This window comes from Aquarana catesbeiana, linkage group LG06 (genome assembly GCF_042186555.1).
Source record: "Aquarana catesbeiana isolate 2022-GZ linkage group LG06, ASM4218655v1, whole genome shotgun sequence".
Taxonomy (NCBI): Eukaryota; Metazoa; Chordata; class Amphibia; order Anura; family Ranidae; genus Aquarana; species Aquarana catesbeiana.
The window spans coordinates 380752374-380774794 of NC_133329.1; the positions used below are offsets into that span (position 1 = coordinate 380752374).

At 42.0% G+C, this 22421-nt stretch overlaps 1 protein-coding gene across 2 annotated transcripts in view; it reads right to left on the reverse strand.

Moving 5' to 3' along the window:
* The window catches only part of LOC141147122 (histamine N-methyltransferase-like), a 70061-nt gene that overhangs the window by 30056 nt on the left and 17584 nt on the right, over nucleotides 1–22421 (reverse strand). For both annotated transcript variants that reach the window (XM_073634248.1, XM_073634247.1), the window contains exons 2-5: nucleotides 14391–14587; nucleotides 12477–12529; nucleotides 8083–8190; nucleotides 3445–3575 (exon numbers count right to left, since the gene is read on the reverse strand). In XM_073634248.1, coding sequence (XP_073490349.1) covers nucleotides 3445–3575; nucleotides 8083–8190; nucleotides 12477–12529; nucleotides 14391–14578 — 480 coding nt within the window. In that variant the 5' untranslated portion in view covers nucleotides 14579–14587. The remainder of the gene's footprint in view (nucleotides 1–3444; nucleotides 3576–8082; nucleotides 8191–12476; nucleotides 12530–14390; nucleotides 14588–22421) is intronic.

The following is a 22421-nucleotide window of genomic DNA, read 5'->3' on the forward strand; positions in this document are numbered from 1 at the left end:
TACTTGTGAAAACTTCAATAAAAACTTTTTGAACCATAAAAGCTGTGCAAATTCCAGAAAATGTACCCTAGTTTGTAGACGCTATAACTTTTGCGCAAACCAATAAATATACGCTTATTGACATTTTTTTTACCAAAGACATGTGGCCGAATACATTTTGGCCTAAATGTATGACTTAAATTGAGTTTATTGGATTTTTTTTATAACAAAAAGTAGAAAATATAATTTTTTTTCAAAATTTTCGGTCTTTTTCCGTTTATAGCGCAAAAAATAAAAACGGCAGAGGTGATCAAATACCATCAAAAGAAAGCTCTATTTGTGGGAAGAAAAGGACACAAATTTCGTTTGGGTACAGCATTGCATGACCGCGCAATTAGCAGTTAAAGCGACGCAGTGCCGAATTGTAAAAAGTGCTCTGGTCAGGAAGGTGGTAAAACCTTCCGGGGCTGAAGTGGTTAATGATCATGGTATCACTGTGTTTGATTGGCCAGCAAACTCGCCTGACCTAAACCCCATAGAGAATCTGTGGGGTTTTGTCAAGAGAAAGATGAGAGACACCAGACCCAACAATGCAGATGAGCTGAAGGCCTCTATCAAAGAAACTTGGGCTTCCATAACACTTCAGCAGTGCCACAGGCTGATCGCCTCCATGCCACACCACATTGATGCAGTAATTCATGCAAAAGTATTAAGTGCATACTATACTGTTCATGGACATACTTTTCAGTAAGCCAACATTTTTGTATTAAAAATCCTTTTTGTTATTGGTCTTATGTAATTCAGGCTCTCCTTACCTAACGGCCAGGTTCCGTTCCAACGACCAGGGCGTTAAACGAATTGGTCGTTAAATGAGGAGCCACAAGTAATCAATATTTTAATCATTCTTAACTAATGTACTGTACTGTATTGTGAAAAAAGGGTCTAAACACCAAACTCCAGCTCAATAACGTTGTTTTAATTTGCATAAGTATAGAACAAACGAATATACTGTACTGTACAATATAATGATGTATAGCGCGTTGTTTGGGTGAGGAGAGCTGGTCGTAAGTCCGAGCGTTAAACAGGTAAGTCGTTAAATGAGGAGTATCTGTATTCTAATTTTTTGAGATACAGAGTTTGGGGTTTTCACTAGCTGTAAGCCATAATCATCAAGATTAAAAGAAAGGAATGTTTGAAATATATTACTCTGTGTGTAACGCATCTATATATAATAGATGAGTTTCACTTTTTGAATTGAATTACTGAAATAAAATGGACTTTTTGATGATATTCTAATTTTAGGAGATGCACCTGCAGTGTGTATATATATATAAAATTTGTTTTTTATGTACAAGGACATTAATCTGTAAGCTCCTTTGGATACAGACACTGTTGTAAATGGTTCTATGTACTCTGTAGTCAAGCCCATATCTTTTGAAATACATTGTAAAGCTAAGTAATTCATATCTTTCTTAGGGTGATGCAACAAATTACATTTATAACCTGCGGATACGATCTAAAACTATGCACAGTTTTACACATGTATATATATATACTTTTTTGTGAATATGAAAAAAAAAAAAAAAAAGGAGTAAAACATCAAAATTGCACACAGTTACTGGAATTTATAGAGTAACTGATGACCTCTGGTGGACACTATTGGTATTGTTACACAGCTAATATTATACAGGATTTATATTATTATACAGGATTTATATAGCGCCAACAGTTTACACAGCGCTTTACAACTTGAGGGTAGACAGTTCAAATACAATACACTTTAATACAGTAGGAATCAGAAGGCCCTGCTCCTTAGAGCTTACAATCTAAGAGGGAAGGTCAAGAAATACGAAAGGTAATAACTATGGGGGATGTGCTGATTGAGAAGATAAATGTACAGTTGTTGGGTGGGGGATGGATAGGCTTCTCTGAAGAGAAGGGTTTTCAGGGATTGTCTAAAAGCAAACAGAATAGGAGCTAGTCAGACAGATTGTGGTAGGGAGTTCCAGAGGATGGGAGAGGCTCTGGAAAAGTCATGGAGGCAAGCATGGGAGGAGGAGGTGACGAGGGAACTAGAGAGCAGGAGGTCTTGGGAGGAACGAAGGGAATGATTAGGTTGGGGTTTTGAGGCTAGGTTAGTGATGTAGCTGGGGGCCGAGTTGTGGATGGCTTTGTAAGTTATTAGAATTATGAATTTAATTTGTTGGGTGAGTGGAAGCCAGTGGAGGGATTGGCAGAGAGGGATAGCAGACACAGAGCGATTGGTAAGGTGGATGAGCCTGGCAGCAGCATTCATGATGGACTGAAGGGGGGATAGACTATTTAGAGGTAATCCCGTGAGAAGGGAGTTGCAGTAGTCGAGGCTGGAGATGACCAGGGAGTGAACTAGGAGCTTGGTGGTGTCATTGGTTAGGAAGGGGCGTATTTTGGAGATGTTGCGGAGGTTGAGGCGGCAAGATTTAGAAAGTGTTTGGATGTGGGGCCGAAGGGATAGTTCAGAGTCCAGGACTACACCTAGATCCTTGGCATGCGGGGACGGACTGATAGTAGTGCTATTGATTTTGACAGAGAGATCAGGGGCAGAGGCACGTGGGGGAGGAAAAACCATGAGCTCAGTTTTGGATAGATTGAGTTTGAGGAAGTAGTGTGACATCCAGGTTAATGTCTATTAGTAAATTAGTGATACGTGAGGAGACTGAAGGAGTGGGCTGAGGGGTAGAGAGATAGATTTGAGTGTCGTCAGCATAGAGGTGGTATTGGAAGCCATGAGAGGCTATTACCTGACCCAGGGAGGAGGTGAAGATGGAGAATAAGAGAGGTCCAAGAACAGAACCTTGGGGGACCCCGACAATATGAAGGTAAAGAATGGCTTCATATTTCTTCATAATTCTTCAAAAGAATGGCTTCTTTTGAAGTTTAGAAGTTTACAAACTGTTTTATGACATTTTCTAGTTACTTATATCAAACATTTATTTTAGAAATCAACATTCACGTACAATGGACAGCCATGTACAAGGTACATTTTTTAACACTTCAGCCAGAAGAAGATACTGTTCACCTACAGGAGGCAAACTTTTATTTTCCTCAATGAAACCTCCAACCTGCAAGTATTCACATTATCTGTATCCAGTCATTACTCAGTCCTCTATAGGAGCCCAAGCCATCAGCGGCAGCTGGAACTCAGAGACAGTAGTTGAGCAAATTGTTGACTACTGGCCCTCAAAAGGGTTAAGAGGTTAAGCAGAAGTTGTGTTGAAGTATGAGGGACGTAGTTGCTGAACCCATAAAGAGCAGGGCACTATGCATGCAGTTTGCCGAGTTGCCCATTTCAAATAACAGGAGTCACTGTTACCAGGTCCTGCTAGATATGAGGTTTGCTTCACTAGATGAACTTCCTGCCCCCCTCCCCCAACAGACCCAATACCACTTTTATTACTCCTTCTGTTTACTTTGTAACTACATTACCTGAATCATATGAATGAGATCAAACTTCTTAAACTCATTATTCTGCTTGGCGTCTTGTCTGTACTGAGCTGTGATCTTTTCGTGCCAAGTAAAACTTACACCCCTCAGGTCTGGCATTTTGGATAGATTGGCTAAAAAACAAAGTCATAATGACTCTATCAAGACTGTATAGTAAATTAAGTAGTGAATACCAACTAAATAAATGCATTTGGAATATAGGGGTCAATTCACTAACGCTTAACGCATGTGATAAGGGTATCAGGTTATTCATTTGCATAAACTATTGCATGCGGTAAATCAAGTCCAATTCTCAAAAAAAAAAAAAAATTAAAAAATAACTTTAAATTAAAATAAAAATAACTCTAAAATTATGCAGTATTTACCAGAAAAAAAAAGTGATTGTAAAGTCTTGTTTAAAAAATAAAAATAACAAACATGTTATACATGCTTTTGCACAGAGTAGCCCGGATCCTCCTCTTTTCGGGCCCCTCGAGTGCCCTATGAGGGCACCCGAGCCGAGTCACAGCTCCGTGTGTCCATTCAGACATGGAGCCCCGACCCGGCCCCCCCCTTTCCCCTGATTAGCTGAATGACTTTGATTGACAGCTACGGGAGCCAGTGGTGCCGCCGCTCTGTCTCAGCCAATCAAGAGGAGTGTCCTGGACGGCTTAGACATTCGTGGACATCGCTGGAGAGAGATGGGGCTCAGGTAAGTATGAGGGGGGCTTCTGCACACAAAGGGTTTTTTATCTTAATGCATAGAATGCATTAAGATAAAAAAACTTTCTGCCTTTACTACTCCTTTAAGTCCAATTCACAAACGGACCAGAGCATTAAAAAGCATGCAATATTTACCCCCAGGGTTTTGCTGGCGCTATCACATGCGGTATTTGGGACCCCCAGGCTGTTTTTTGATGAACAGCTGGTTGCTAAGCAGCAAGCCGGGAAGCTGATCGCCGCCTCCTTAACAACCCGCTCACAGCTGATTGTAAAAAAAAAAAAAAAAAGCAGACAATTAAAAAGTATGAAAAAAAACAGCGTGGGCCCCCCCAGTCCATACCAGGCTCTTTGGGTCTGGTATGGATTTTAGGGTAACCACACATCAATTTTTTTTTTTAATGGCGTAGGGTCCCTCCCAAAATCCATACCAGACCCTTATACAGGCTTGCAGCCCAGCAGGTCAGGAAAGAGGAGGGGGGGGAACGCGTGAGCGCCCCCACCCAAACCATACCAGGCCACATGCCCTTAACATGGGGGGGTGGGTGCTTTGGGGCCTGGGACCCCCAGGCTGTTTTTTGATGAATAGCTGGTTGCTAAGCAGCAAGCCGGGAAGCCGATCGCCGCGTCCTTAACAACCCGCTCACAGCTGATTGTAAAAAAAAAAAAAGCAGACAATTAAAATGTATGAAAAAAACCAGCGTGGGCCCCCCCAGTCCATACCAGGCTCTTTGGGTCTGTTATGGATTTTAGGGGAACCACACATCAATTTTTTTTTTTTAAACGGCGTAAGGTCCCTCCCAAAATCCATACCAGACCTTTATACAGGCTTGCAGCCCAGCAGGTCAGGAAAGGGGAGGGGGGGTGAGTGAGTGCCCCCACCCAAACCATACCAGGCCATATGCCCTCAACATGGGGGGGGGGTGCTTTGGGGCCATCAGAATGATCTGGAAGCCCCCTTTAAGAAGGGGGCCCCCAGATCCCGCCCCTTCCATGTAAATGAGTATCGGGTACCCCTGCCCGTTCACCGATAAAGGTGTCACAAGGTAATAAAAACGCCAGAGAGTTTTTGACAAATTTTTTATTAAAAAATAAAAAAAATAGTGTCCCCCGCTGTAAATCCACCATCAATCACGCCGCCTGCCGGATCTGTAAAATAAAAAAAAATAACAAAGAGGCTCCCGCCATCAGTGAAAGTTGGCTCCCTACTGCAGGCTCCACCATCTGACATTTCTTATATAGGTAAGGCGCAGGCCATCTGGCTATGTCACCGGGTGGCCCCACCCCCTTGTGACATCACCAAACCAGCATGCACCTGTCTGCAATATCACAAGGGTGTGGGCCCATCAGGTGACATAGCCAGGTGACCCCACCCCTTACCTATATAAAAAATGTCTTCACCGACGGCGGGAGCGTCTTTGTTATTTTTTCTTTTTCAGGACCAGCGGGCGGCGTGATTGACGGTGGATTTACAGCGGGAGACACTATTTTTTTATTTTTGTGTGTTTTTTTTTTAACCTTGTGACACTTTTTTGGTGAATGGGTAGGAGTACGACGTACCCGATACTCATTTACATGGGCTGGAGGGGCGGGATCTGGGGGCCCCCTTCCTAAAAGGGGCATCCAGACTTCGATTAGCCCCCTGCCCGCAGATCCCCAACAACCACCGGCCACAGTTGTGGGGATGAGGCCCTTGTCCCCATCAACATGAGGACAAGGTGCTTTGGGGTGGGGGGGCAGAGCCCCCCCGCCCCAAAGCACCCACCCCCCTATGTTGAGGGCATGTGGCCTGGTATGGTTGAGGAGGGGGAGGGCCGCTCGCTTATACCCCCCCCCTTTCCTGATCTGCCGCTGCATGCCCGGATAAGGGTCAGGTGTGGATATTGGGGGGACCCCACGTAATTTTTTTAAAATGTTGGCGTGGTCTGGCAATTTTTTAATTTTTTTTTTGCATATTTTAATTGTCTGCTTTTTTTTTACAATCAGCTGTCAGCGGGGAAGCCCGCTGACAGCTGATGAGTCATCGGTTGTTAAGGATGCGGTGGCCAGCTTCCTGACGCTCCTTAGCAACCAGGAAATACCGCCAGGAAGCTGACAATGCGCAGCGCTAATCACAGGCAGTGAGATATTTCCCGATCCGCAGCTGCACAGATCAGGAATTGTTTCACTGCCTGTGATTAGCGCTGTGCAGTGTTGGCTTCCTGGTGGGATCAGGTACATGAGGTTGCATAAATATACTACGATGGGACTGCAGCTACAGTAACCGTAGTGTACCCGTACACCGCTACCTGTTTCAGGAGCCTGCCCACACCTGCCAACACCCAACTCTCCTGTGATTGTACACAGCGAGAATCTGTCAGCAGGTCTCAGCCAATGATTCATGGCCAGGACCTGCTGATCAACTGTGGCCAATCACAGCCCACAGAGGGCTCTATACAGAGGGAATGATTGTTTTGTTTCTTCTCCCTACAAAGCAGGGAAAATAAACAAATGAATCTGTGTTAAAAATCAGCACACTATACACACATTATACATAGTTAGGCACACAATTAACCCCTTTGATTGCTCCCTATACCCACTTCCCAGTGTCATTAGTACAGTGACAGTGTATATTATTAGCACTGATCACTGTATTAGTGTCACTGGTGATGTCAGTTATTCAGTTCCAACAAGGTGTCAGTGTCACTATCACAGTCCAACTATAAGTCACTGATCGCCCACATTGCTAGTATATAAAAAAAATGCTGGCGGTTATTATGGAGACTGCTATTTATATTGAGAGTTTTCATTTTCTAAACTAGCACCGATGCTGGGGGATATAATTCCAGAAACTGGGACTGATGCTGGTGGTCATTATTATTAGCTTGCCGACCGTATCACATGTACGGTGACTCTGCTGCACTGGATCGTGTACCAGGTACATAATTCAGCACTCCCAGGTAAGGGGCACATGCGTGCACCACTGGTGACCCGGCTGTGCTGTGTGATGACCACCGGCACCCACCGATTGTTGGAAAGACACACAAGACAGACCTGTGCCTATGTAAACAAGGCAGAGCTCTGTCCTGTCAACGGGGAAGCTAAGCTGCGGTTTTTCAAAGCACTTTAAGTACCTCTAATAAAATACATATATTTAAAATGTGTGAGTGAACTCTGATTCTATCGAATTAAACTTCATTCAATTTGTATTAAGTAATATTTTCCTGTTTTGAAATGACACTGACTCTTTCTTTATGGGGGGCGTAGTTTGCCATCTTCGCCCTGGGCACCGGATGACCTTGTCCCGGCACTGGCTGGAGGAAACAGAGAGCGGCGGAAACTCATGTGAACTGTCAGCCTGTGATGGTCACAGCGTCCCAGGCTATCTGACAGCTCATTGCAGTTTCCCCGCGGCTCTGTATACTTGGCTTCCTCCAGCGATTTAGGGAAACAGCAGCGTGGATCGGGAGAATCCTGACAGCGGACTTCACAGACTGACATATACAGCTCTGACATGGAGAGTGAGTGGATTGTTTTTAAGCATTTCATTTATTAAAAACTACCGCACCAGCAGCTGCCTGTGGCCTCTCCCTTATGTTTTGACTCCTCTGTAATTGCCTCCTCCCCCCCCGCCCGCTGCTCTGATCCCCCTGCTGTCTGGGTCCCCCTGTGTGCTGGGGCCCCTACAGGAGGCCCCATGGTTCTCCCTGTCAGCGGCACTGGTGTCCGGGTCTCAGGCAGAGGGAAACCTGGGCACAGTATTCTAAACCCCATACTGTCCGGGTCAAAACCGGACAGGTGGCAACCCTACTGTTACCACAACTAAAAGTGTGAATGGTACCCCATTCTTTAAAATACAGCTGGTACTTATTATGGGACCCTATCGGCACAGCAGCAGCTGCCTATTGTACGTTGGTCCATACCAATAGACACATCACTTACCTTTGTAAAGCTCTATTTGTGTATGGTTTGGTTCAATGGTTTCACTACTGATCTTGAGGTCAGGCCTGAATTTTTGTATTGCTGAAAGTATGTATAAGTCCATTTCACCTGGAATAGAGTATTGACACAATAAAGCACATGGGGTTTTGGCAGCAAAACCTAGAAAACAAGGTAAGTCTTCCAAAACTTTCAACAACCTCTAACTGATCCCTAACAATAAAGCCAACCTCAACCCTTGCCTGACCCAAACAATAACACTTGCTATAAATCCTAAAAAAGCCCTACAGCTTAACTTCAGCTAGATATAAAAGACATACATTTATTTAGCTCTGTATACATTAATTCAGTATTTTTTACATGCAATTAGTGTAAGTACCTGTTAGGAACCATAAACCAGGCAGAGAAAGAAAACGCAGTTAAAATCACACCTTTAATGTAATAGCAAAATAAACACAGATCAGGAACGTAGTCTAAAACAAAAGCCAGGGTTTGGAAGCTAGAGCGGGTAATCAAAGGAGCCGGGGTCAGGAGTCAGCGTTGTCAGGACTCAAAAATCAAGAGCAGGAATCAGAGGAGAAGTCGGCCAGGCAAAGTCTAACACAGGAACACACTGGAGATGTTGACCACGCGAGGGCACAGAGGGAATGAGCAAAGCTGTTTAAATAGCCAAAAGGGGCTTGCTGTAGGCTGGACTAATGAGGCAGGTAATGGAAACCAGTGCCAGATTAAACTCTGTGGAGGCCCCTAGGCAGTCGAAAACTTGGGCCCCCCACAGGTATTCTGGAGGTTCTCATGCGTGCACTCTAGTAGTATAACTTTGAACTAAGTATAGTGTGCACGTTGGCTGCTAAATAAAGATGACCATCACTACTGTGTGTTTACAAACTGACAGCTGAAAGAAATGTAACTTCTTGAAGATAAAATGAGAAATCAGAGACAAACTGTAATGTGAACCCAATGTCTATGGTTTATGTACTGAGTTGTTATTGGGTACATTACATGAATTCAGTATTTTCTCTATAGAGTCCTTCATTTAAAGTTTTTCTTTCTTTGAGTTGATTTATTTTTTTCTATCTTTTGTAAACAATTAAAGAAAGCTTCATTGTAATTTCCTTTCAAGATCAAATCAATATTAATTGAATCCGAGGTCATGACATATTAATAACATATGACAATAATAATTGTCATGAGGTCCTTAAATGGCTTGGGGCCCATAGGCCGGTGCCTACTCTGCCTTTTTGGTATTTCAGAATTGAGAGGGACTTATATCCAATTAAAGATCTAATAAATGCTCGCCCTGGGCAAACCGCACCCATTTACTTGACAGTTTGATATATTATAATTAGAGCAACATCTTGGAATATCAATGAATGCCTTTTGGCAAATGACAAATAACTACAGTACTAGACTAGCTACAATTAAGTAGTGACTGTTATCCCCAGTGATATTTAAAACCTGTTTTGCAAACATAGAAGATTATGGCCTCCTGTATGGCCACCTGTTCATGAATGGTGGCTGACAATTGAGTATTGTCCATGCTTTGCCTGGAGGCGTCTTTATGTTATAAGTTATTTGTAGTTTAAAGCAGTTGTATACCCGCACAAAAAAAAAACAAAAGAAAAAAAAAACACACCTATAAGGGAAAGGCATAATGAGCTAGTATACACTGCATACTAGCTCATTATGAAATACTTACCTTAGAACGAGGCATCAGCATCTGATTCTGGTCTTCTGGGCTCGCAGCTCTGGCACTGTGAGTGGCCGAAGCCACGATGACGTCACTCTTGCGCATGCACATGGGGGTCTTTACAGCATACTTGACGTCAGCGGCTGCATGCAAAGTGAATATCTCCTAAACCTTACAGGTTTAAGAGAAATTAATTTTACCTACAGGTAGGCCCTATTATAGGCTTACCTGTAGGTAAAAATGGGTATACAACTACTTTAAATGGACAGATATACAGTAAACCCTGTTAGATGAGAATGCATGATCGTATTTTTCAATCAGAAAAAAAAAGGCATTCCCCTATCTACATGAGCGAGGTAAATAAAGGATTCCTCCCTGCTGTGTTTTTGTATTCTGACAGCGGGGACATCTCCACTGTCAGAATACAGTAATCAGCGCTGCAGCTGATATGCTACAGCGTTGATTGAACAAAAAATTTTCCAAAATTCCTGTTTGAGAGGAGTTAATAATTCGATCGACTTCTCTTGAATGAGAATGTCTATAAATGGATCGAAATTCAGCCACTCCCTTGTGAACTGGCTGAATTTTGATCCATCTATGGCAAGGTTTAGGCACTTTTCTATGGAAACGGTCAGTAGCTCTGTTTTGTGTGATTACCTTCAAATTGAGCCTCTTTTTCGTTTTTGTTTTTTTTTTATCCAGCAGCTTCTGCTCTTGCACCTTTATAGACCAGAGCAGCCTTTACATTTCTACTATGGGCCATTATATAAGATAACACAAGTAATACAATTTTTTTTTTACTTTAGATAAATAGTATACATTTTAATTTATAAATTGTGTTTTGTGCTTTTTTTCCAATATTGCATATTTTTTATTGCAACACAAAAACAAAACAAAAACAAACGTTATATAAATAGTTTCAAAAGATGTTAAACATCTGTTTAAACATTTTAAAAAAGACAAAACAATTTGAATTTTCATTTAAGGGGCAAGAGGAAGCCAATTAACCGATCCTGACACATTTTGTAGATATTTAGGTAAAAAACTATTTGCCAAGCTGTCTGAAATGTCCAGCTTTGAAATGATATTTCACAATACAAATGAGTCAGCCAATGCAACGAATAGAAACTAATAAAATTAATCAGACTTAGGTTACTGCAGAAACAACAGATGAGAGATGATTTTTGATTGGCTACTTTGAACAACTACTTCTTTGTATTGCTTTACTAATTAACCCAAATCTTATGCCGCGTACACACGAGCGGACTTTCTGGCATACTTGGTCCGGCGTACCGGTGTCCGTCGGACAATTCGATCGTGTGTGGGCTCCAGCGGACTTTTTTTTCTCAAAAGTTTGACGGACTTAGATTTGAAACATGTTTCAAATCTATCCGACGGACTGGAGTCCGGTCGAAAAGTCCGCTCGTCTGTATGCTAGTCCGACGGACAAAAACCGACGCTAGGGCAGCTATTTGTTACTGGCTATGAACTTCCTTGTTTTAGTCCGGTCGTACGTCATCACGTACAAATCCGTCGGACTTTGGTTGATCGTGTGTAGGCAAGTCGGTTCATTTGGAAAGTCCATCATAAAGTCCGTTGAAAAGTCCGCCGGGCAAAGTATGCCGTAAAGTCCGGTCATGTGTACGCGGCATTAGGTTTAAAATAGAACTTTCGGCAAAATAAAAAAAATATGCTGCAATCTGTCACTTGCATTCATAAGGCAGTTTTTTTTTTCTGTAACAGTGGGGGGAGATTTACTAAAACTGGTTCACACAGAATCTGGTGCAGCTGTGCATAGTAACCAATCAGCTATAACTTCTGCTGGTCCATTGGGTCTCAAACTGGCGGCCCTCCAGCTGTTGCAGAACTACAAGTCCCATCATGCCTCTTCCTGTGGGAGTCATGCTTGTAACTGTCAGCCCTGCAATGCCTCGTGGGACTTGTAGTTTTGCAACAGCTGGAGGGCCGCCAGTTTTAGATCCCTAATTTAAGCCTTGACAATAAAACCTAGAAGCTGATTGGTTACTGTGCACAGTTGCACCAGATTCTGTGTGCGTCATATTTGGTAAATTATTACCTCTTGATCCCGCCATTTTTTCCCCCACTTCCTCATCCTTATTCCAAAACTTACACTAAAAATGTTTTGTTTTTACATTTAATTGAGGATTCCTCCCTGCTTTTTTATTGTATTCTGACAGCGGGGACTCCTCCACTGTCAGAATACAATGATCAGCGCTGCAGCCAATTGATTGAACAAAAATTTCCAGCAGTCCTGATAGAGAGAAGTCGATCATTGGATCGACTTCTCTCGAAAAAAAGAACGACCATAGATGGATCAAAATTTGGCCAGTCCCTTCTGAACTGGCAGAATTTCGATCCCTCTATGGCCAGCTTAAGGCCGTGTTCACAGCTGCAGATAAACAGGTACAATTTATGTAGGAGGATTTGTTTCATCTCTGTGTATCACCTAAGGATAGTCACTTTGGTTTAAAAATTTACTAGTTCAGTACAATCATTCCCAACTGTTATTGAGAAAAACATAAATAAAAATGTAAAAATATATAAACTGACATGATAAAAAAGGGTTTAATACACCAAATACTTTAATTACAGGTATGAACCCTAAACATTTGCCAGAATACAATATTTTTCACTGCCGTTTTGCTAAATAATTTTGTATCTATTGGCAAGTTGAACAAGATCTCACCAGGTCCACTCCCAATGCCTAGGACATTATACTGCGATTTCTCTTTTGTAGTCCTGAAAGAGAACACAAACATGGCTGCCATCAGTCTTCTGCATTCCAGAGGAGAATAGCGGGGCATCTGTCAAAAAAGTCTGATATTGCCAAGAGAAAGGTATTTTGATAAAGAGACAAGAGAAATGTGTGAGCAACAGGAAATCACCCTCATTGTTGAGTTTGTTTTGAGTGAATGAGAGTGAATGAGAGTGAATGAGAGGCGAAATCTGATTGGTTGGATGTCAGCTGTACTGCATTGCAGTCTAAACTTACTGAAGGGTAAAACATTGTTTTGATCTATTAAAAAAGCAATCTCCTGCACTTAAAGTGGAGCTGCATGAATAATCATTAAAAAAATTGTGATCTCGATTCAACCCCCTCTATGCAGAATTTCCCTGATTCATTCATGTAACAAGTATAGAGAGTTCTCTGCTCACTCAGCTGTCAAAAGAAAAAAAACGGGCAGCCTGCCAAGTTTTTTGTAACATTGTCTGTGCTGGTAGATAACTATAAACATTGTAACTTTTTGTTCTAAGATCAATGGAATGAACTTCGGTCTGTAAATAAGGGAAGTTTAACCACCTAAAGACTAAACCTTTTTCTGACACTTGTTTCTTACAAAGTTAAAATCTGTATTTTTTTGCTAGAAAATTACTTGGAATCCCAAACATATATATTTTTTTAGCAGAAACCGTAGGGAATAAAATGGCGATTGTTGCAATATTTTATGTCACACTGTATTTGCGCAGCGGTCTTTAAAATGCAATTTTTTGGGGAAAAAATACACTTCAATGAATAAAAAAAAAAAAAAATACAGTAAAGCTAGCCCGATTTTTTTGTATAATGTGAAAGATGATGTTATGCTACGAGAATCGTGATCTTCTAAGCAAAAAAAATTGTGATTCTCAATTTAGCCAGAATTGTGCAGCTTAAACTTAAAGGTGGACCCAGATGCCTTTGTAGACTCTTATCCTGCCTCTGGATATATAACACCTTGCTGCCATCCAAAGACTGGGGGAATCTGAATACACCGAAATCATAAAATAGAACAGAGGACACACAGGCCTAGTGCATTATCCTAAGTATAAGTCTTTAATAAGTAAAACAGAATTAAGTATTATACTCACAAACAAATGCTTGTATCTTAGCTTTCCAGAAAAAAACCATCAGCTCAAGTCCATGATGAGACTTCCACATCACAGAAAGGAATATCAGCCGTTTAATAGGCTAATGCATTTTGAGGCTTACCTCTTCCTCAAAGCCCTGGGCTCTGAGGAAGAGGCAAGCCTTGAAACGCGTCAGCCTATTACACTGCTAATATTCCATTTTTTGATGTGGAAGTCTCATCATGAACTTGAGCTGATTTTTTTTTTTTTAATGGAAAGCTAAGATACAAGCATTTGTTTGTGAATATTATACTTGCCTCTGTTTTACTTATTAAAGACTTTTATTGAGCATAATGCACTAGGCCTGTGTGTCCTCTGTTCTATTTTATGATTTCATTACTTTTTTAATGTCTCTATTTAGTACTGTTCCTCCTGAAGAAGCAGTAAAAGTCAGCGAAACATGTAGAGGATGTCTGTGCACTGAGAAGTACTACATCTCTAATGTTCCATCATGGAGTATATCTAGCATCAGTGTAATGCGTACTTCATACGGCTTTATCTTTATTTCTGCTAATTTTTGTTGTTATCTGTATCTGGATACCTTGTTTTTAATTGTAAATCATGTATCAATAAAATATAAACCTTTTTTTATTCAATGTGTAATATGTCCAGGGTACCGACATAGTCCATTTTTCTTTTGCTTTGGAGACCTCTGTGGGGAATAGTGTCCTTGCACCAATCTACTTTTAATGCCAATATATGCCGGTCTACTTACCCTGAGACCAGTTCTGGCAGCTTTGTATTGAAAAATAGCTTGACATTGTCATTCTCATTTGACATTACATTGGCCAAATTCACCACTTTCATGCTGTAAGATTCATCAGAGTACATATGTTTTCCTGTAATCTCTGGGTCTGGAGAGTCCTCACTGTCTGATACAAGAACTGGTGCTATTTCCATCATTGGTACAGCCTATGTAAAATAAAATATAAATAGACTAATTACACTAGGCTGCTCACTTATCTCCACAAAATATTATAAAAAGACTGCAACCTCCATTTAGAATATGTAAACCATACCTCCCAACTTTACAACTTGAAAGAAACACATAAGGGAGGCAAGGAAATGCAGCAATAAAACTAACTTTCTCCACCCCTCCTACCATCCTCTAACCTATACTGACAGTCTTTTTTCCCCCTTACCTGGTGAAGCCAGCAATACTCACCTAAATCCCCCATCCAGGTCCCTTACCACCATCAGTTCCAGTGCTGGAGGTCTGCTAATCCATTCCAAAGATGCCCTGATGCCTCCTACTGACACCCTGTGATGACATCAGTCCTCTTCTGAGAGGTGGCTATTTAACAGGAAGTGTCCACATCATGAAGGCAGACAACCCAAGAAGGACCCCAATCAGGAAGTAAGCACAAGAGGAGAAGACTCAGGGCTTCAGCATCATTTGGCTGTGAGTAACCGGGTGTAATCACGTTTCCTGGTTTGGCCATTAGGTGGCGCCCTTCCCTAGTATATATAAAAGTGAGTTGAGTTGCAAAGGGAAGATCAAGTGGAGTATTTGAGAGAGTAATTTGTCTTTGGAGCTGGCCCTCATGGGACCTGATGGGGCCATTCAATATGTAATGCTTTCCAGTGTTTTGTATTCTCTGGCAAGGGAATACTCAAAGGGGTCCTGAAACCCCAGATAGGACTGGGATAGGGGAACAGGAAAGAGTGCCTGACCTGGGAGAGTACTGATGTCCACAGAATTGGTGAGAAGTTGTGTGCCCTGACGTGCATGCATTGATGTTGTTTACTTGATAGTAAAGCATTAATAAGTAAATGGACATGTCTCTAATTGCTATTGATGGCCTATTCCTTTATTTGTATAGAAGAATAAAGTATCCATCAAAATACAATACAACAAAAGCACCAAAGGTGCCCTGTCACACCGAACATACCTGTAGATACAAGCCACAGAGATACAATTCGAAGCAGAGTTGTTTGAAAGTTAGTTAGTATAACATCACTGACACGCAGGTGAGCTTCTCACCTCACCAAATCAGGTAGTACCCATGTGTATTCTGCTCGCGTTGTACAAACGGACACTTCACAATTTTAGACAGAAGGAAGCTAGAATGTAGAGGCATAGGGTCACCCAAGAGGGTGCAGAGAGAAGAAGTGACGAGGAAGGAGAAGGGAGAAAAGAAAAAGAGAAGGGAGTAAAGATGGCCTATTCTTTGAACTAGTGGGCAGGGGGTACCATTGATTCCAGAGTGGGGTTTTAATAGTGTGGCACCCTCTAGTGTGCTACTAGTGTCATAGTAGGTAAAACATATTCTGACTCATTAGAATCAGAATAAGTGCTGTGCTAAATACAAAGTATCCCCTGAGGGATATAGAGTGCATTCAATAAACAATATTATAAATGAAGTACAATATGCAAATTTTCACAATGTGTTCTTCCATAAATCAAACAATATGATAAATACTAAAGTGCAATATGCAGATATGGTCCATATAGTGTCCTTATGAAAAAATAAATTGGTGAAAAAACCATGCCAGTCCATTATATGCATAGTGAATGAATGATCTCACCACAATTAGCCACCCTTAAATGTGTTTCTCAAACACCTAGTGCTCCCTCCACCGGTGGTGCCCTCAACTTATAGGCTTTTTAAATGTGCCTTTAGAAATGATTAATCCGCTTCTCATTGTATTCCTTCTCCTTATAAGCTGCCCGTAAACTCCAGTCACATTGATCAATCAAAGGGTTAAACCTCTTTGCTGCTGCTCGTGAATTCCAATCACATTGACCCCATGCAAAGTAATCAGATCTGGCAATAGTGCTTTATGAGAAGCATTGGATTAATCATTTCTAAAGGCACATTTAAAAAGCCTATAAGGTGAAGGCACAACCAGTGGAGGGAACATTAGAAGTTTGAGAAACACATATACGGGTGGGTAATTGTGGAGAGATTGTTTATTCACGATGCATATAATGGATTGGCATGATTTTTTCACCATCGATTGATTTTCATAAGGACACTATGTGGACAATACAGGTGAAACTCGAAAAATTAGAATATCATGCAAAAGTTCATTTATTTCACTAATGCAACTTAAAAGGTGAAACTAATATATGAGATACACTCATAACATGCAAAGCAAGATAGTTCAAGCTGTGATTTGTCATAATTGTGATGAATATTGCTTACAGCTCATGAAAACCCCAAATCCACAATCTCAGAAAATTAGAATATTGTGAAAAGGTGCAATATTCTAGGCTCAAAGTGCCCCACTCTAATCAGCTAATTAAGCCATAACACCTGCAAAGTGGTTCCTGAGCCTTTAAATGGTCTCTCAGTCTGGTTTAGTAGGAATCACAATCATGGGAAAGACTGCTGACCTGACAGTTGTGCAGAAAACCCATCATTGACACCCCCCATAAGGAGGGCAAAGCCTCAAAAGGTAATTGCAAAAGAAGTTGGATGTCCCCAAAGTGCTGTATCAAAGCACATTAATAGAAAGTTATGTGGAAGGGAAAAGTGTGGAAGAAAAAGGTGCACAAGCAGCAGGGATGACCGCAGCCTGGAGAGGATTGTTAGGAAAGGCCATTCAAAAGTGTTGGGGACTTTTACAAGGAGTGGACTGAGGCTGGAGTCAGTGCATCAAGAGCCACAACACACAGACGGATCCTGGACATGGGCTTCAAATGTCGTATTCCTCTTGTCAAGCCACTCCTGAACAACAAACAACGTCAGAAGCGTCTTACCTGGGCTAAAGAAAAACAGATGGGGGGGAGGGTCCAGAGACAGTCAGGTTGTTCCTAATTTTTACAGACAGTCTATTGACTGGAATGGTACCAGCTGATTGGAGAAAAGCCAATGTAGCACCAATATTTAAAAAGGGCCCAAAAAACATCCCTGGGAATTACAGACCAGTTAGCCTAACATCAATAGTATGTAAACTCTTGGAGGGGATGATAAGGGACTATATACAAGATTTTAGTAATAAGAATGATATCATTAGCAGTAATCAGCATGGATTCATGAAGAATCGTTCTTGCCAAACCAATCTATTAACCTTCTATGAGGAGGTGAGTTGCCATCTAGATAAAGGAAGGCCCGTAGACGTGGTGTATCTGGATTTTGCAAAAGCATTTGACACAGTTCCCCATAAACGTTTACTGTACAAAATAAGGTGCATTGGCATGGACCATAGGGTGAGTACATGGATTGAAAACTGGCTACAAGGGCGTGTTCAGAGGGTGGTGATAAATGGGGAGTACTCAGAATGGTCAGGGGTGGGTAGTGGGGTTCCCCAGGGTTCTGTGCTGGGACCAATCCTATTTAATTTGTTCATAAACGACCTGGAGGATGGGATAAACAGTTCAATCTCTGTATTTGCAGACGATACTAAGCTAAGCAGGGCAATAACTTCTCCGCAGGATGTGGAAATCTTGCAAAAAGACCTGAACAAATTAATGGGGTGGGCGACTACATGGCAAATGAGGTTCAATGTAGAAAAATGTAAAATAATGCATTTGGGTGGCAAAAATATGAATGCAATCTATACACTGGGGGGAGAACCTCTGGGGGAATCTAGGATGGAAAAGGACCTGGGGGTCCTAGTGGATGATAGGCTCAGCAATGGCATGCAATGCCAAGCTGCTGCTAATAAAGCAAACAGAATATTGGCATGCATTAAAAGGGGGATCAACTGCAGAGATAAAACGATAATTCTCCCGCTCTACAAGACTCTGGTCCGCCCGCACCTGGAGTATGCTGTTCAGTTCTGGGCACCAGTCCTCAGGAGGGACGTACTGGAAATGGAGCGAGTACAAAGAAGGGCAACAAAGCTAATAAAGGGTCTGGAGGATCTTAGTTATGAGGAAAGGTTGCGAGCACTGAACTTATTCTCTCTGGAGAAGAGACGCTTGAGAGGGGATATGATTTCAATTTACAAATACTGTACTGGTGACCCCACAATAGGGATAAAACTTTTTCGCAGAAGAGAGTTTAATAAGACTCGTGGCCACTCATTACAATTAGAAGAAAAGAGGTTTAACCTTAAACTACGTAGAGGGTTCTTTACTGTAAGAGCGGCAAGGATGTGGAATTCCCTTCCACAGGCGGTGGTCTCAGCGGGGAGCATTGATAGCTTCAAGAAACTATTAGATAATCACCTGAATGACCGCAATATACAGGGATATGTAATGTAATACTGACACATAATCACACACATAGGTTGGACTTGATGGACCTGTGTCTTTTTTCAACCTCACCTACTATGTAACTATGTAACTATGTAGATCTGGTCTGTTGCTCAGTGGTCCATAGTCCTCTTTTCTGATGAGAGCAAATTTTATATCTCATTTGGAAACCAAGGACCCAGAGTATGGAGGAAGAATGGAGAGGCACACACTGCAAGATGCTTGAAGTCCAGTGTGAAGTTTCCACAGTTTGTGTTGATTTGGGGAGCCATGTCATTTGCTGGTGTTGGTCCACTCTGCTTCATTATGTCCAGGGTCAACGCAGCCGTCTACCAGGAGATTTTGGAGCACTTCATGCTTCCTTCCACAGACAAGCTCTATGGGGATGCGGACTTCATTTTCCAGCAGGACTTGGCACCTGCCCACACTGTCAAAAGCACCAAAACCCGGTTCAATGACCGTGGGATTACTGTACTCGATTGGCCAGCAAACTCGCCTGACCTGAACCCCATAGAGAATCTATGGGACATTGCCAAGAGAAAGATGAGAGACATGAGACCGAACAATGCAGAAGAGCTGAAGACCGCTATTGAAGCATCCTGGTCTTCCATAACACCTCAGCAGTGCCACAGGCTGATAGCTTCCATGCCACGCCGCATTGAGGCAGTAATTGCTGCAAAAGGGGCCCAAACCAAGTACATATGCTTGGTTAAACTTTGCAGAGGTCCGATATTGTTCTATGTACAATCCTTGTTTTATTGATTGCATGTAATATTCTAATTTTTTGAGATTGTGGATTTGGGGTTTTCATGAGCTGTAAGCCATAATCATCACAAATATGACAAATCACGGCCTGAACTATCTTGCTTTCCATGTATTGAGTCTATCTCATATATTAGTTCCATCTTTTAAGTTGCATTAGTGAAATAAATGAACTTTTGCACGATATTCTAATTTTTTGAGTTTCACCTGTATCTGCACATTGCACTTGTTTGATTTATATAAGAACGCATTGTGAAAATTTGTATATTGTAGTTTATTTATAATATCGTTTATTGAATGCACTATATATCCCTCAGGGGATACTTTGTATTTAGCACTGCACTTATTCTGATTCTAGTTTGTTAATTCACATGTTTAGGAAGTGTTTAGTGCTGGAAACTTTAATTAGATTAACATAGCAGCTCACAAGGTTTCACATATCTATATTCTGACTCATGTTTAAACCCTGTGAGTCTAATCTGGGTCAGTGTTATTAGAGTTCAGGGCAGCATGACTCATACAGACAGCTCTCTGATGCCTCCACCTGGTTCTGGAAAGTTAGAGAACATTCTGGAAACTAGAGGGCGGAGGGTTGTTCTAAATATTTAGGGGCGCTTAGCCAATCCCCAGGTGGTGGATCTGGCAGGGGACTAAGTGAGCCCTTAAATAGGAATGAGTCATGCTGGGAAGGGAGTAGGGTGGAAGATGGAGATACAGTGCTGAGGAGACTGTCAGTGGCCCTTGAGGCGAACCTTCTAGTCTGAGGGGGTGCTCTGCCTCAGGCTGGGGGTTGGATGCTGGCCTGGGAGGATCCTCACAACAGGAAAAGCTTGAAAGGAGTCTTCCCTGAGAGGCAGCGGGAGGACAGTGTGAGTACTACAGCACAGTGAAGGGACATTCAAGGGGAGAGACTGCCACATGTAGCAGGCCTCTCTGAAAGAAAGCGTTGTGCTTTAATCTTCCCTACCTCGCCCTGGGAGATCTCTGGAGAGTCGGTTGGGTAGACTAGTGAAGAAGCAGCCAGGTGGGCTAGCGTTTCCTGCAGTAGTAGTGCTGGGACCAATGTCTACAGGGAAGTTAAAAAAATAGAATGGGTGGAGCAAAGGAATGTCCACTGAAAGCAAGTGAGGGGAGGGTCAACCACGGCATATGTTAATGCAAATTTAGCTTTATTGATGAAAAAATACACATACAATATATAATTTAAGTCCATTCATGGCGACACAATAACCCTATTGAGGACTGTGCTCCTCCCATGGACCGAACTATAATTTAAAACCATACTACAGTAATAAACAACATCGTCATATAAAAAACGCTAAACACAAAATAGCCCCGTGGCTCCATGCACGGGTTTCCCGTCTCCAGGGATGGATAGCACCTGATGCTACTAATTAATTCTCTTCTAGGTGTAGTGCTTCCTTCTCAAACTAGTAGCCTGTTTGGCAAGTATTACATGTCCATACACAAGAATTTATGTAAATATTTCCACAGGGGGTCATATGGATAGAAGCAGAGTTAGTAAACATCCTATTTCCATAGACGTCAGAACATATTGCCAGAGTTTGCAATCTTGATATGCCAATCAGGTGATCAAAGTCAAAGGTTATATATTGCAACATTCGGTTATTGAAAAATACATAGAAATGTCATAAATCGCCACACTCATGGCCTCTCACGTGTTTAGAGAGGACCTGGTTAATGTGTGGAGCGCAACGATAACCATTCATTGTAATCGATCGTAAGCTTTGTAATTAGATCTGTAAACACTGGCTATATTGTAACTGCTACAAATCATGTTGCAATTAGGTGTGCATCAGTTAACTGCCTCCTGTATTACAAGCACTCATAGGGTCCTGATTATCCAAGTTTGTGCTAATCGTTCTTGAGATAACAGAAGTAATAGTCCTACTTTAAGCCATTTTTTAGAATACTTCGGAAAAGTCCACAGGGGAGATTGAACTGAAGAGTTCGGGAAAATATCCAGGCTGACTTGAAGGACTATCGTCACGAGCAGGGAAAATATTGTTCTGACAAGTAGTGAAAAGCAGCAATAGTGACAGGGGCAGTACCTGTCATCCCAATCATGGTCCAGAGAGTAGCTACCTCTGGAGGAAAAACCTATAAAAAAGGTTGGGAAATCAGGTCAGGGTCCAAGCGTTCATAAGGATGGGTAATAGAATCACGTCAAAGAGGGGGTCTGAATGGGGTAAATCCTATCAAATGACCCCAATGGAAGAGATAATAGATAAATATAGGCCCTGGCTGGTAAAATATTTTCGTGAGTGGGATAGGTGGACTGGAACAAGTTTTCCTAAGAAAAGTACATTTAAACTTAAAGTATGGGAAGATCTGTACCGTGCTCACCACAAAAAGATGACACAGCCATATGAAAAAGATATTTGGGCTATATGGATGCTGCAGTCAGCGGATAGAACACAGCAAAGTAATATTTTTACTATGGGCTTCAAGGAGAAATCATTTCAAACAATGCTTGAACGTAGGGACAAGCAGAAACCATCACAACCCCCAACAAGTGGTGACAGTGATTTTCAGGGAGACAAGGAGCAATTGTCAGGACTTGGGCCTTATGCAGTCCTTGTCAGCAAAGCGCTCAGGGGCTGACATGAACTGTCACCTTTCAGTGGCTGACAAAAAGGGAGAGCCACAACTAGGGTTGTCACGATACCGATACTAGTATCGGTATCGGCACCGATACCGAGCATTTGCCCAGGTACTTGTACTCGGGCAAATGCTCCCGATGCTTCCCCCAATACCTGGAAGACAGCAGTGATCGGCGCGTGGGGGAGTTACAAGATTATCCCCCAGTGGCTTTCA